General features: G+C 37.3%; 1 protein-coding gene across 4 annotated transcripts in view; it reads left to right on the top strand.

Moving 5' to 3' along the window:
• lrp8 (low density lipoprotein receptor-related protein 8, apolipoprotein e receptor) overlaps window positions 1-17,375 on the top strand; it is a 223,398-nt gene that overhangs the window by 108,085 nt on the left and 97,938 nt on the right. For all 4 annotated transcript variants that reach the window (XM_057842181.1, XM_057842179.1, XM_057842180.1 and 1 more), the window contains exon 3: window positions 3,464-3,586. In XM_057842181.1, coding sequence (XP_057698164.1) covers window positions 3,464-3,586 — 123 coding nt within the window. The remainder of the gene's footprint in view (window positions 1-3,463; window positions 3,587-17,375) is intronic.

Here is a 17,375-nt window from a genome sequence, read left to right as displayed (position 1 = left end):
TATTGCCAAACGACACGCTGACATGTACGACAAGATTACAGGGAAGATACGCAGCGTGAAAGTGAAGCAACTTGAAGCTAGTTTAATTTCACAGCAGCAGTATTTCGCAAGAGCCCGAGAGTCGAAAGAGACCGCCACAAAGGCTAATTGCGAGATTGTTAAAATTATGAATTAATAAAAAATAATAAAGCAAATGTGACACACAGAATGGCTTGCTAAAATTTGCTTAAATATATTGTTCTACGTAAAAGACGTCAGCCAAGGTCGGCCCCCCCACATTTTTACAACATCAAATCCAGCTCCCTTTGCAAAAAGTTTGGACACCCCTGGTCTAAAGAGTCCTTTAAAGTGCTAATATGCACTGATGCAGCCTGCTTAAGATTTGGTGTTGTTAATGACTGTTCCCTAATTTGCCATTAAGATTGGTCCCAAATACTAGACGTATACCTTTTCTTGAATTTGTCACCAGCAGGAGTGAAAATGAATATTATTGTGTTTGTTTCTTAATATAGTAAACTTTTCTGGGGATAGTGATGACAGTTTCTCAGCAAAATCTAATTTATTGTCGTATTGGGTAAAACGGGTTAATTTCTGTTTTTACTGATGGCATAATGAACTGTTACTCGGTCCCAGAATGCAAGTAGTATTTTCCAATTATTTGTATCACCCTAAATTATTCTCCTTGAACCAGAGTTCATACTGTTTTTCCTAGCCTGAGTAATAATAATAGAATTTTTGCTGCAAAAAAAAAAATCAGTTGTCCACAGGACGTTGTTACTGGCTGAGTCTTGTTCAAATTCAGATTCAGATTCAGAATATTTATTGTCATTGTTACAAAAAAGCACAACGAAACTTTGTTTGGAGCATCCATCCAGCGCATACAGACAGCTAAGTTGGTAAAGTGCAAAGTGCAACCCCATAAAATAAATACCCATCAGTACCAAGTGTAAACATTGACACAGTTTTGGACATATGTAAAGCAAAGATTCAACAGCAGCATGAGGTCATGTCAGTGCTAAAGTGCAGAGCAAAAATATACCAGTTGAAAACAGGCAAAAATCAGTGCAAAACCCAGATAAGTTAATCAAGTATAATCAAGTACAGCCTACTGGTTGTCAACCAATGGGTAAGTGTCAGGGAGGAGGAAATAGTTTTTATTGTTGATTTATCGGTGCTTTAAATAAGTACAATATTTTATGTTGCACAGGGGCTTAACATTTGTCTTAAAAAGGTGATCAATGTGTGATTTTTTTTGTGTCATAAATAAGGCCCTTCCTACTTACCCCTTCTTTTTAAACAGCAACCTGCTCATTTCACACACTTCAATACATCAATTTATTTTTGTTAATCCTTGGCAGGGGTCAGTGTTTTATTTCATGTATAGTGCTATTGTAGTTTCTGGTTAGTCGACAAAAAATTATGTCATGGCATTTAACCGTAATAGTCAATATAGATATCTTAATCTCAGGTGGCAGTGTTGCTTTTACTGTTATTACAGTGGCACTTATTTTATCACCTTTTCACTTTCACTTTGTATGTGTGACAGTGTGACTAAATGTAATGACATGGATGAAAGCACTGACCTTCACCTACATTTAATGGTCAAAAAGCAGTGTCCTAAACCATGTCCTCATGAGAATGTGATAAGCACTTGGTGTTTGTATGATAAGTGTGTGTAGGGAGAAACCAGGGTAATGATTCAAAAGCCTGCACATTATTATTATTATTTTCCCAGCGTAAAGTACCATCTCAAATGTATTGCACGTTATTATAGTCTTCCCTTGTAACAATGAAATGGACATTGCTTTGCTTTGAAGGTTTTGACTAGCTGTGACCCACTCGCATTACAGAAGATCTATCCATTGTCTACATCAAATGTCTTGTTCAGGTGTCTTGCAGCCTTTCCCAGCTGACTTTTGGATATAGCTTACGCTGGACTTGTCGGAAGTTTTGTTTTAATTTTCAAATTATCTGTTTTTCTGTTGTCAGTATGTTTCTCAATGTAGAAATTCAATGAATTTATCCTTAAATTTTGTAATGGTACTGTAACAGAAAAATGTGGAAAAATAAACACTGAGCACATTCTATGCCTAAACCTTACGTTTTACTACATGGTACTTCGGCCGTAACGATACACGTAATGAAAACAAAATCACAATAGTCAGTCACGATCCTGTCTCATGGTGTGAGACGATAGAATTGTGGCACTACAGTCTAGATCAGGGGTCCCCAAACTATGGCCCGCAGGCCGGATACGGCCCGCCTCCACATTTGGTTCGGCCCCCTGAACAATACCATAGGGCAATTTGAATTTTATTTTTCTTTTTTTCTCAATAGTGTTATTTATTTCCTGGCCTTTTTCTGTGAAGAACTCAGAGAGGGTTATTTGGTTATTATCTATTTAGTTAATGGTGTTATTTTTATTTATTATTATTATTATTATATTATATATATATATATATATATATATATATATATATATATATATATATATATATATATATATATATATATATATATATATATATATATATATATATATATATATATATTTTTTTTTTTTTTTTAAATTTACTTTTGTTCCGTGAAGAATCCAGAAAGGGTTATTTGATTGTGGCTTTCTCAAAAACAATATTTTTTTACATTTAGGCACTCCTGCAATCGTCACACTTTTTCTGTTACAAACTGACGCCGGCCCCTCATCAGAGAAGGGAAAAGTTATGTGGCCCTCACAGGAAAAAGTTTGGGGACTCCTGGTCTAGATGCAATCTTTGAATAAAACAACACAATCACCATAATACTGAAAGTCTTACATTCAGGAAGATTCTTTTCTGCAACTTGTGAAGACTGCCACATGCAAAATGACCTCGTCACAATTTGTGACAATCTTCTGTCTCTACTTTTAGTTTTAACTACTCCTTTTTCCTCAGAGTTGAATTTCATCCCATGTAAGCAAAGTGTTTAGAGACAATCACACTGATTCAGATTGGAAAGGGATGCTAATTTGGAGAATAATTCTCGATCAAGCCTCCCTTTGGAACATGGATTATTATGTTCGAGGTTGCTGCCAAGTCTGCGGTTTCCCTTTATCCATTTGTGTGGATTGCTGAACTAATCTTGCTATTACGGTAACAATTATTTGAAATAAATGCATATTTAGCTTTTCTTTAGTTTGATACAATTGGATGATTTTGGTCACCCTCCAATAGTGAAATGTCCGCCCCTATTTCACATAAGCCTTTTTAAGTTATGTAACCTTAAACTCTTACAGTTAAATTCTAAGATATTACCTCAGTTATAAGGAATCATCAAGGTATGGTTTTATGAGGTTGATATACCCAACATTCACTTATGTTGCATTGCTGGTGTATTGTATTACTGTATGTCTTTTCATATGTGCTGCATATGGCTACAAATTCATAAATACATTATTTATTAATGTATGTATGTTTCCTCTCTACAGCAAAAAAGACATGTGCAACAACAGATTTCGCCTGCAAGAATGGACAGTGTGTTCCTGCTAGGTGGCGCTGCGATGGGGAGCAAGAGTGTGCAGATGGTTCAGATGAGGCTGATGCAATCTGCAGTAAGTAGCTGACCAGAACCAATGCCTGTAAAAGAACAATTCTACATAGATGAGCAACACTGACAGCGTGAAGGCCAGGCACACAGTCTGGGTGGTCACATCACACACACAAACAACATTTTTTTCAAACTACACGTACTGTAAAGCTACTTAGAGACCCATGATTAATACCGTAATTTCTCGAGAATATTTTTTTGTTAAAGATATATATTTTAAAAAATGGATAGTACATACAGTATAGTACAGATAGTATAGAACATACAGTATACCATATTGTACAGACGTTTATTGGTAAATGGGGACTGTGACAAAGTGTCAGTCCAAAATGTGTAATAATATGTATGTAACAATATGTAATGTTTAATCTTACTAATGTACTGTATACTGTATGTTTATAATATTATCTTCACTGCTCACACTGAATCAGACCCTCATAGATGCTGCGCGTGTGCGTGTTTGTTTCTGCTGTTTGTTGATAGTGGCAATCATTTATCATAAAGTGGCTTAGTATCTGGGGGCGGGGGAGCTCTGACAGTATCACAACGGTCGTCCCTATAATTTTAATTCATGAACAGAATTGTTTACCTATGGGCCCTCCCCATAGCGGAAGAGCTTGTGCCGTAACAAACAAAAAAAGAATAATCATCAAAACTGATGAGGTCTCATAAAAGGAATACAGAATTTTCTTGCGTACTACAATCATACAATGATTAAATATATTGTATACAATATATAAAAATACTGTAATACATTTTAATTTCTGATAGATCCAAATCTCAGTCCTCGACTTAAAACTGTGTCTGGTGAGTGTATATGTTCCGGTTCATTAAAATGAAGTTACTTCCACTGTCATTTTACTTAAATGAACAGACTTGAATGTAAATACAATGTTTAGCCAACAGACATACACATACTGTCCCACTGGCACATTGACAAGGTTGTTTTGGGTTAGTTGTCAAATTTTCAAAAATTATGAAATCCTAGTCTGCACAGGTCAAACTACTCTAGAACATTACTGAAAGTTTATACGTAAACACGACTCACTTCATTAGTCTCGTGTCAACACAATGATTACGAAATTATTTGTTTACATTGCTTGTATCTCAAAGCAGAAAGCCATACATTTTTCATGTGTGAATTGTGTTTATAAAAGGTGAGTACACCGATTGCATTCTCAACATTTCATAAGCACATGTATCATTACTAAAGTCTACACATAAATGGATTTCGACTTGCACTTTAATCATAGTTGTATTCTTTCAGGCCTCAGGATATCTTAGAATAAATAACGGTAGCACGTGAAGTGTGTCTATCTTTGTTTTTCAAATTTAATTGTATCCAGTGTTGATAGCCTTTTTAAAAGGGTATTAATGTAATTAAAGGTCTTCAAACACATTCTCCCTTTATGTTCTCATTGAAAATGTAGCCGTTCAGTGTTGCAATTATACACAAAAGGAAGGTTGGACTATGAAATTAGACCTTCCCCTTTGTGTTGGTCAGAGGTTAGTCGGTGCTAATAACAAAGCCGAATGCCAAGTGTAAGAACAATTAGTTTATAGTGGGTGTTTGCATTGCATTACCAGCTGTTACATTTTATACAACGCACATTAAAGGGCAGTAAAACCAATCTGGTACAAATGACTCTTCATTCAGACCACGTGTGGTACTTATGTTTGTTGTTCACATCTTTCTTTTCTTTCTGTGAAAAATTCATGCTAAAAAAAACCTGACTTTTTAATATATTTTTGTTTAGAATCGACTTCATATCAATCAGTCAGTTTAATTTTACAGTTGAAAACAATGTTAATTTAAGGTGTGTGTTCCTCATTTTGCTTAATTATAAAGAATAAAACTCAAAAGAAAAGTCAACACCCCCCACCTCCAACTTAAAATAAGATCCCTGGTGTTTTGATAAGTTTTCATCAAATTCTCAGAATCTCACAGGCATGAAAATCTCTCACCTTTCGTCGGGACTCGGGAGTAGGCGTGTGCCTGTTACCAGTGTTACGGTTTACCATGGTATGAAAACGTCACGGTTTCAAACCAACTAAATTTATCTGTCACACCGCAGTAGGGGATTCGCTATTATTTTTAATGTGTCAAAAATGCAGACAAAACTGGCATGGCAGCGCTCACCCCTTCCCCTGTTTGTTGCTGTGTGTGTAAGTGATACTATTCCAGCGAACCCAAAAACAAAACACAAGGTGTACTTTTCTTATATTTATTGAGCTCTCAAATCGTGGTAACTGAAATATACAAAATGAATACATTTAAAACGTTGTACAATAGTATTTTTCCATGTGTGAGTAGCTTCAACAGATTAGCACCATAAAAAAGTTGGCCAAAAACAAACTACTTTTTCCTTTCAAATTCAAAATACAAACTAATTAAAAACTTACAAAGACGAATGTTAGCTTAGGCTTAGCTGGATGAGCAACTTCGGCAAGGTTTTTAAGTCTCACAGCCGCTGAGTGAGAAACAAGCTTGAAGTGGGAAAAAATGATATCGTCAAAGATCGCTAATTGCTACAGATGATCTTGCGCTAAGCAAAATTCACGTTCGCTGGACGAGGAGAGGTCTCACTCCCAATATTTTTTTTTGCCAGCATATTGGTGACTAATGGTTTCAATCCTTTTCATATTTTGCGGTATAACAAAGTTACTGCCGTTTGTTGCGTCGAACACTGCCAGAGCCAGCCAAATCTCCAGTGAAAAAATAGCTCTCATTAAGTTAGCGTCAAGCTTGTTTATTTAATGGTAATATAGAAGAAGAAACGCAAGCTTCTTTCTAATATCGCTGTAATTAGTGTTTCAGGGACGTGTGGCGCCTTTTTTCCAATGCGACATTCATGCACAGTGTTGAAAACCTAACTGGTTTAGCTTCAAAGTAAACTTTGTTTCTAAATAAAACATGGCCAGCACAAGGTATATGTGTCTGTGGTGCCTCCTGTAGATTACTGAAACACAGTGTGTTTCGACAGAGCTCAATATTTTGTTGGGTTGTACAGTGTACCGGTGTTCGGCAATTCCTTGTTACGCGACGAAACGTCCTACACAATACTCAGCGCGCTTGCACAAACATTCGCACGCATGCGCACATCTGTTAAAAGCGGCGAGTACTCACTATTTTTTGTTTTTATTGAGTTTTTTATTACCTTTTCATTCCCTCAAAAATACTTTTTGCATATATTACCCTCCCATACTTTTAACCATTGTGTTTTTTTGTGATAGCTTTAAAGCAGTTGACCACATTATTCACGTAGCATATTTAAACCGTCCTTATTTGATATAACTACATTTAAGTCTTTTCTTAAGGCATTTTCTAGTAGGTTCTGCCTATATGCATCTAAACAAAACAAGTTGATAGCACACTTTAGTACTTTGGGTGTCAAATTCGCCTCATATACAGTAGGACGTTTCGCCGATGTAGACATTATGGCAAAACACCGGAACATATGTCCTCCACACCCTTCTCACCTTTTTAACCTCTGACCCATTTACATGCCTGAGCTCAGTTTTCAATTTTATATCCCATTTAGCAGACTGCAACGTCAATTATTGTGTCTTGTTCCCACTAAAAATATACAGTATGATGGGGATGGCTCATAGCAATTTGGGATTAAATTTGGCTGGGGATGTATTTAGACCGAGAAAACATGACCAATGGTAAAATATTGTGGCAACATAATGTAATACATGTAATACAATTGAATACATTTTAAGTTTTCCAATTTTGATGAAAAACTAATGAATACATTAATTTTTAAAAAATGTAGTTTAATAGAAGCAAAAATTGAAATGAGTTGGATTTAATAAAAGGACGTCAATAGATGGATTAAAACACTGAGAAAATATTTCGTAAATTCTTGATAATTTCACAAGGAATGCAGATTTGTATTTACTAGGTACCCAAGCAAAAATAATTCAGATTTGTTAAAGGTCTGGGGAAATTATTATTATTTCCTGATAATCTGGGCGAAATTAATTTATATGTATTTCTTATATGTGTGAAATTGATTTACATATACTAATTGTTAAAAATTTTTGGATGAAGTAATTAAAATTAATTATATAAACTCTATTTCTAGCACATTATTGCTCAGTATGATTACACTGTTGTTCTTATTCATCTGTACCGAAGATAATTGTTAAATTTTAAGTTTTAGTTTGTATAACTTCCTTGTGCCCTGTGATTGGCTGGCAACCAATTCAAGGTGTACCCCACCTACCACCCATAGTTAACTAAAAGAGGCTTCAGCACCCTTGTGATCCTTGTGAGGATAAGCAGCACAGAAGATGATTGAATAATACAATGGAGCTATATAATAAATACCAGCATCAAATCAAACTTCAACAATTCATTCAATGTATCACATTAAGAACACTATGTTAATGTTAATGTTATGTTAATGTTAGTTAACTATGTTAGCTATGGAGAAACTCTTCCGCCATTCTGAATGACAAAATATGAGATTGGCGAGACCAATTTGGCCTAAACAGTATTTTCATTCATAGTACTGAACCTATGTTGGTTGGATGGTGTCACCATTTCGACCAACTGATCAGTTTTGAAGTGTAGAAGGAGGTCATGGAAATCCAAACTGTACAAAGCGTCCGTTGACATTCCTATCTTGCTAACATTATTCAACAAGAAGCAGCATTTTCTCCAAAGATAAGCTCAGAACAGAGCTGAACATGCCAGTCTTATCACGGAACTTCATATTGCTATGACCACAGGCCATCTCTCTGATTTGCACTTTTTATTACCGTGAATCTCAAAAATGGGATCAAAGACTGTGTGTGTGCACGTGTATGCGTGCGTGTATGACAGCGACAGTTATCCCTTGCATTTAATACTCATTCCAAGTGAATCAATAATCAAGCAAAAATGAAATTAATAAGTTATTAAATTAAATGATGTAGAAAATTAAACTAGTTGACTTGGGTATGTGTGCCCTTTTTCGGTCTAAATCTAGACCAGCGCTAGCCTGTGCCGGACAGAGGGCATATTAGACCAAGTTCTGTTAATTCTGGGGATAGCTTCAAGGCTGTGCTTCAGAGAGAGGGTGGGACTTGTGGGGTTTGGGAGTGAACACCAGGGAATCTCCTCACCAAATAGGACGCCTTGATTTCATTGCCTTTAATAGCGGCACGTGTCGTAGAACAATTTGTACTGATGGGAGAAGAATTATGGGGGCGGAGACACTACGACATCAATCGTAACATAACCCAACCAAACCAAGTGATGACCAACTGATCAAGTTGAATCCAAATTCATTCTGTGATAGGTGAGAATGTGGTTACATGATTAAAATTAGAAATGCCATTAAGGGGATACTTACATATTTGAATAACCAAGGTTCTATTTTGCTAGGTTTTCAAAGCTGTCATCGCCAAAATGTTTGTACATAGAACAGGTCTCGCAGCCGGTGTGAAATTCTTCCGCCTGACTTTCACGAACAATGTCCAAATCCTTGCTAAAGATTTTTTGGGGGGCTACTGTTAAAGTTTCGATCCTTCATGTGAGCAATTCATCATTACACATCGACATGGCATGATGAATCTCGCGGGTAAAATGTTGAAATTTTTTGTGAAATAAGGCGAGGGTAGCGTGATGCTATTCTTTCGTAAATGGAGTGCTGGCGTGGTGTTCTGTATATGACATCATTAGGCAGAGGCTGGCAGCAAGGAGTGTCCCTGCTAAGTCCGTTGCTAAGATGTTGCTATGGCGGTAACTCAAAAATTATGCGGTCACACAGCGAATGATGCATTCAATCAACTTTCATTAAGTAATACGTTCTAGAGTTGAACTCTTCATTAGCTCTTTAAACTCATTCTCTCCCCTTGTAAGTTGCCTGTCTTCCTAAAAAAAGTCACACAATTAAAACATGTGTTACTATCTATCATTGCATATGTTCATATTTAAGGATGGTGGCCATAGCCAAGAGCCACTAAGTTCACTGGAAGGGTAATGCAAATATGGATTTTCCTCAAGTGCATGCATATTAATTGCTTTCAATTAAAGTAAAATTTGAAAATGTCATTATTAGCTCCACGTTCAATATCTTAGATGAGATTTTTGTTCGGCGGTGGTTAGGTAACCACTGAACCGTTCACTTAGTCACGCTCTATTGACATAGGTTTCTCATGTCCATGTATAAGAAAGGGGTTTTCCCATCCATTTCTACCAGTGTGTGAGAGACAACTGGATAGTCAGCATTTATAGCATAAAGGCTCAAGGTTTTGCTACCACATCATTTTTTTTAATAAACTGGAAGGAACAAGCTAGTTCTATTGTCTGATGGTTTCAATTTCATGCATGAGGCAGTGCCAAGCATAATTTCCCAGGTGGCCTTCCTCACTTTTTTCTCTTTCACACGCTGTCCCTCTCTTCATCTCCCTCTCTCTATCAGCATTGTTGTGACTCACAAGATCGACGACAAAGCAAAATTAAGGAAACATGAATACTATTGGTAATATCAAACTGACGGTAGGCACTGTGATTAAGTAACTCTTTCAAAATTATATTTGTTGGGGAGGGAAATACACATCCACATTCTAATAGAAGTCTGTAGTAAAATTAGTGTACCTTATGTACATTTGCCTACAAGACCCTTGACTTGAACTTTGGTCAGTGAGTGGTCTTTCTTATCTACAGTGAAAACCTGGCAGGTAAACCATTTGTTTTTTGTGTGCTCATGTGATAGTCAACTCATAAATTATGGATGATACTGTAATGATTTATGTGTCACTATAAAGACAAACATTAAAGGTCGCTGTCTCGGTCTTTTTTTCACTCACTCTGTCTCTTCTCACAAACTCTCCTGCAAACTCATATTTTCAGGATTTCATCACCACTTTTCTTCACTCAGTAGATTGATCTCTTGGCTAATAGTAGCCATTTGCAGTGCATTTGCCATTTGAACTTTCATATAGAATTAAGCTTCCTAAATAGATACGACCTCAGTTGACTAAAATCATAGTCAGGTATTCACAAATTTGGATTCATCATGATTAAGCACAATCACAGCGGTTCTTGAATATATATATATATATATATATATATATATATATATATATATATATATATATATATATATATATATATATATATATATATATATATATATGTATATATATATATATATGTATATACCGTAATTTTCGGACTATAAGCCGCTACTTTTTTCCCTCATTTTGAATCCTGCGGCTTATAGTCCAGTGCGTCTTATTTGTTGGTTTATTTGGGTTGATAGGTAACACTTTGACAATGGTGTCATAAGACTGCCATAAGACCGCCATAATTATGACATTATCATGGCCGTTAATAAATGCCTATGACTGATGTCATTAAGTATTATCTGGCAAATTACGTCCCCAACACTACATATATGTCTAGCTCAGATCTTTTGCATCTATTCAAAAGTGAGATAATTTGCCGGATGACACAAAATGACATCCGTCATTATGTCATTAATGCTCATGGCAGTGTCAAGTCATAATTATGATGGTTTTATGGTACCACTGTCAAATAAAGTTTTACCAAATACCAGAGCTAGCAATTTATAAAACAACTGAAGGAGTAACTGAAGAAATAATTAACACAGAACATGAATTTTGATTGTTATTTAATATTTGTAGTGCTACAACAGTGACAACAACAGTGTTGACAGCAGGTGGCAGCTAGGGTTGCCACCTTTCTGAAATAGAAATACGGGAAAATTTGGTGGGTGGCGGCTTATAGTCAGGTGCGCCTTATAGTCCAGAAATTACGGTATATATATATATATATATATATATATATATATATATATATATATGCATATATGTGTGTGTGTGTGTGTGTGTGTATATATATATGTATATATAATATATGTATATATGGCGGAAAACACAGACAAAACTGAAAAAGCAGCTTCTGCTCTTGCACCCCACTTTAAAATAAACTGCTGTATTTTAAGCCAAAACAACTGTTGTGTTTGATGGAACAATATGTCTATATGCTGCCATAGCAGATTCATGGCGCATTAAGCCCCCGAATTATTTTTAATTTGTCCGTTTTACTCTGGAAACCCCCGTTTACAGACGTCGTGCAACCGCTTTTGTTTCAACCCAGCCATAAAACGAATTAAAATTATATTTTTCAAAATGTCTGTCATTTTTAGCTTATAATCATCAAACGGTGTCTGATATTTCGTTTAAAAAAAAAAAAAAAATTAAAAAATTATACACTCACATATTTTAAACTTTTAAACAAATGACATCACAATGAAAAAAATGGCATCTGTAAAAAAGTCACAGATATCTACCTTATTACTATGGCTTAACTGTATTTTTTTTGTTACTGTCGCATTTTGTAGATGATAAATAATCGATCCAAAAAAAGAAACATTGAAAAAAAAAATCTTTAAAAATGCAAATATATGAAAAAGAAAATCTCGACCAATCCTTGGTGTCTGCGATTTCTGCTTCGCGACACTTGTTATATTTGCATGTTTCACCCATAAAATCCCCCAAAAATCCAGCTGTGGCCATTCACAGATGTGTCTTGACACTCAATGATACATTCTACATGGAGTTTTTGGATCGAAACAAGGTAAGTACGTGATAATATCTCGTTAAAGTCATAGCGTCTATAATTCTGCTCTCGTGTGCTCTCACCTCCAGATAAGGTTTAACTGTTTAATTTTTTTTTTTTTTTTTTTTTTTTAAATGCCCTCCTGTTCAAAATTGTTCTTCCCCCAGAAAATTGAGCTTTTAAGCTTTCCAATGATGTATCAGACGTGCATCTCGGACAATTTTGAAAGTTGGCCAAATTGGGGGTCTCAGAGCGGAACATCAAGTCACCTGAGTGTTTTCCGCCATATATATGTATATATATATATATATATATATATATATATATATATATATATATACTGTACACTGTCTCAGAAAATTAGAATACACAATATTCTAATTTTCTGAGACAGTCCTGTATATATATATATACAGTCCAGTACATTAATCCACCATTTAAAGCAGGGGTGTCCAAACTTTTTGCAAAGGGGACCAGATTTGGCGTGGTAAAAATGTGGGGGGCCGACCTTGGCTGACGTCCTTTACATAGAACAATATACAGGACTGTCTCAGAAAATTAGAATATTGTGTATTCTAATTTTCTGAGACAGTCCAGTATATATATATATATATTTGTATAATCAACAAGCAACAAAGATATTAATAAATGGGGGGGGGGGGAATGTTTTTTTTTTTTTTCCTGTACTCATGTAATTTACGCTCCTCCACTTTGATTGTAAAATAACTAGGCATGGGGGGGTGTCAAACAAATACATTTCTTTTTCATATAACTTTTATCATGAGCGCTAACATTTCTATGGCTACAAATGCATCACTTTATTCACTGGCTGCAATAGTTAAAAATGTGCCAGTCAGTCTAATATTATGCAGCACAAAAGGTGTGTATTATATGTGTATTCTCTCACTGTTGAAATTGGAAGGGCTGGCATCGCTGGAATAATCAGCATCATGTTCTTGACATATTCAGTTTGTATTATACATCTTTAATGAGTTAAAACAAACAATCAAAAAAAGTGTAAAAATAAATGGTACACACTGTTAAACAGAACAGAACACAACAGAGTCCAATGCCCTCACGTACAGCAGTACACTAGAGTTTATACTCAAGTTCACATTGATGACTTCGTTTGAACATCTTGATATCTTAAACCTTGAAAATCTAAATGATTTTCATGGTCATTGGTATTGTCAGAGTACATCAAGTAAGTTGGTTGTGAGCTAATCTTTTGATTTCCGTCTCAGTGCTGCTTTATCTGCCTGAGTGCACAACTAACCTTCAAAACATCAAAAAATGTTGGCGTTTTAAGTGTTATAATCATGAACGATGATGTTAAAGGTTCCTGGCTGATTGAATTGAACTGTTATTGCTCATGAATGCAAATCCCAAACATCTGACATGTTGCTTTATGTATTGTCATTTCCATTCTTAAAGTTAGTTCCTCACCTCTTAACTGGTCGACATTTTATTTGCCTTATGTGAGGATCCCTCCTTGTTTTATCTTAGCTCGATAAAAGACGTTAAAAAGGTATAGTTTTGCAGCATATTGCTCACAAAGTAAATTACTGGTGAGTCAGGGCTGCACAGCAATTTACTGAGGTACAAATGTTCACTACTTTTGGTATTGTAGGAAAATAAGTGGCTCTAAAGAAATACAATCTGTTGGTAATTTGTATTGGGGCCCCTTCCGATATGAGGATCGGTATCTCCCCAACACTAATCCAAACCCATTTTGCCTCCATCACTCAGCCTTGAGCGACACACAGGGCAAAAGCAGTAACACATTTTCTTTTTTTTTTCTTCTTTTTTAACCTGTCCTGTTCAGCTGTTTGACACAGAGAATGGAAGTCTAAGTGCCCGGATTGTCTGAACAGTTTTAATGTTTCACATTGAGAGCCTGACATACTCCCATTGTGATCATTAAAAAAACCTTTTTATTATGACAAAGCAGCGAACAGGAAGGGATTATGGGGGGACAGAAGAAAAGAAACACATACACAAACAACAATAAGAAATACATTGAACATCTAGACTAATTACTAATATGCTGGTGCCATCGTCAGCGAGATGTATTTCCGGTTTACACCATATGGGGGCCTATTGGCCAGTGAAAGAGGGGGAAGGGGGTGGGGGTGTCTATAAGCTAAGTGATTGAAAGGGGTAGAGTGTACACAAATCAGTTCTGTGATCTAGAACCCAATAATCGTGTGAATCTCTTATGAGTGTGAGCCCGTTGGCGACCCTACGCCGCCCCATCGCCAATCCCGGCACCAGGACCCCCAACCCGAGCATGCCCTACCACATCCAGCAGCACGCAAGCCCCACCGGGCGCGCGACAGCCACGCAGACGGGCGTCAACCCAGGGCCACGCCCCCACCCAGCCAGCCCGGGGAGGGAGGGCGGGCGTTGGAGTGGGGGGCCAAGCGCAGCCCATCCCTCCTCCCGCAGCCCAGCAAAGGAGCCATCGCCGAGGGATCCAGGGTGGACCCCTGGGCCACCCGCGCACCCATCAACCGGCCTTCAGGGATGGCAGGAGGGGACGCACCACCAACCCCACGCCTACCGCCACCCCCCGCCCAACTGGGCCAGGAGCCACAGCCGCAGCCCCCCAAACGGCACACCACGGCACCCCCAGCGGCCCACCAAGCCCAAGGCAGGGCAGGGTCCCCCGCCGGTGCAGGCAACACCCCGCTGATACACCGGCGCCCAGCCAGCGACCCGCGACGGAGCGCAGGGCGGATGTCCAGCCAGAGAAGAGAGGGGAAGGCGGAGGCAGGAGAACGCCAAGGAACTGCCACGGGGTGATGCAAGATCGGAGCCCCGACCCCCCACCCCACTCCCGCGGCCGGCAGCCCAGGCAGAGGGGAGGCCACACCCCAGGAGCCACACCATAAGGAAAAAGTGTGGGATCCACCTACCACACTATTACTGTGGCTGCCAGGTTCCCGGCTGGCAGCCATCACCCAGCACCGTGATGGGATTGTGAGGGAAGGGTAGTGCAATGTATGTAACAGTAGTAGTAGTAGCAGTAACACATTTTCAGTTTCCGCATACACTTTCAACTTTTATGAACACAGAGCCCCACCTCAGCGTATGTCCTTATTCACCCTTTGCCACATTCACAAACTTATGATTCATTATGCTATTTTTCCTGCTGATATTCTTCCACTTATCAGTTTTTTCTCTGCTTTTGCTCCATACACTTCTGAGTCATTTTTCTTTCTCTCATTTCCCGTGACTTTGATCACTCACACTCAAGCACAAAGACTCCATCTCCTTAAAACAGAACAGTAATAATTGCAGATCAGTGTTCTGATGCAAGCCACTAATCAACACTAACCTTAATTTAAAATGTAATCTGATATTAGCCATATGCACTTTGGATAAATTGGATTTCACTTTCAAAGGACAATCGAAGGATGAATCATGTGAAACAGCAACAGTCAGGTTGTAGTGTGACATTTTTGTTTAATTCTGCTCTGGCGTAGCTTGTTATGTACAGGTAAACTTGAGTGGGTTATCTTGGCGGGTACTCTTCATTCCAAAATCCTAAAACATGCACTGTAACTTTGAGATTTTGCATTTTCTGGTGAAAGTCAACTGGAAAGGGTCTATTCCATGGGTATCCAAACATGTCGAGGTTTCTGTTCCTATCGATCGACCGTTTAATCAATGAGATATCTTCCAAAACAAGCAGCACATGACTACAATCAACTGATTACACTTGTAAGACACCAGATTGGTGCAAAGACGTACAGTATTCCTCTTTTGTTGGCAAGAAATCCAGCACCCACTGTGTCCCAATGTGGAATTCTTTGGGGACCACTGGTCTGTTCTATTGCACCCATGATTTTCAATTAAGTGGTGGAAAATGAATGGATGATTAGATAGGTCATACCTACATATGGTATAAGAAGAGATAATCCAATTTGTGTTATGAATACAGTACATGAAAATGATCATTTATGAAAAGACGTTAGTAACAAATATCGTCAAACATATCAACAGAATCTGTCTGGAAATCTGTCTAGATTCATACATAGATTATGAATTACAAAGTCATCAAACTTTGTGGGAGGGTGCATCTTGGGCAACTCCTCACTACCCAATCAAAATGCACAAAATGAATAGGCTTGCTCAAAAAATACATTTTTCTGGTTTATGCACATGACACCAAGGAGGCTGTCGAGACGTCAGCCTATATAAACACAATATGTACAATGCACAAATACTGTATTGTTTTACAACAATACCTATAATAACTATATTAAGAATACCTACAGTATGTGTAATGAGTTCATTCATGTGAATAGGAGCAAGTCTCTCCTTCGATATTGTTATAATGTTTCGTTCTTCTGGCTCATGTTCTGTTTCTGTTGCAACCAACCTCTGCCTTGACTAACACTCCATCATTTCGTGGTTATTATATTATATTTTAATAATTCAAGTAATACAATACTTTCATTTGCAGTTTTGTTTACTGGATTACTTTTTTTCTTATTGAATGTACACATAAATCTTCACCTAACACAAAACTAACAGAACGAAATGTTGAGAATAATCTCACTTTAAGGCAGCTCTTCTCTATTATTTTCTGTTATGCCCCCCCCAGGAAGACGTAAACGTTCCGCGCCCCCCCAACTCTCTGCCGCCACTGTAAATATACTATAGTATCGTTTGTATATAAAATTCTTATTATTATAAGTACACCTCTGCATAACAATGTGTTCTTTTTAATATTAAAGAAAAAAGTAATATAGATCAACTTACAAAAGTGTAAAAAAAAAAAAAGAAAAAACTGAGCTGAAAATACAATTAAATAAAATCAATAAATAATAATAAATTCAAATTGATTAGCAGCATTAACTCACGTGGACAATATGCCAAACAATTAGACCGAAAAAACAAAAAAAAATAATCGAACAAAAACGACAATATCATTGGACAGAGGGACAGTTTTAATTTTTGCTGCAGGCAGTATCAGCTCCTTTCTTATGGTGTGGGGTTATTTTGCACTGAGCAACTTGGTATGACACCATATATGATGGTGACAGTGCTCGCTGGTTTAGTGATGTAACAACGACAAAGCGGGAGGACTGTTGGCAATATTCGGCGCGTTTTGGCTGAAAAAAAATATTTCCTGCTGTCCGCTGCAAACATTTTTAGACAAAGTAAACAGACTGGCCTTTCCTTGTCTCCCACTGTACTAAAA

Source organism: Corythoichthys intestinalis, chromosome 7 (assembly GCF_030265065.1).
Source record: "Corythoichthys intestinalis isolate RoL2023-P3 chromosome 7, ASM3026506v1, whole genome shotgun sequence".
In the NCBI taxonomy this organism is placed as follows: domain Eukaryota; kingdom Metazoa; phylum Chordata; class Actinopteri; order Syngnathiformes; family Syngnathidae; genus Corythoichthys; species Corythoichthys intestinalis.
Note: the sequence above shows the minus strand (reverse complement) of the source record. Positions and strands in the feature narration are given on the sequence as shown.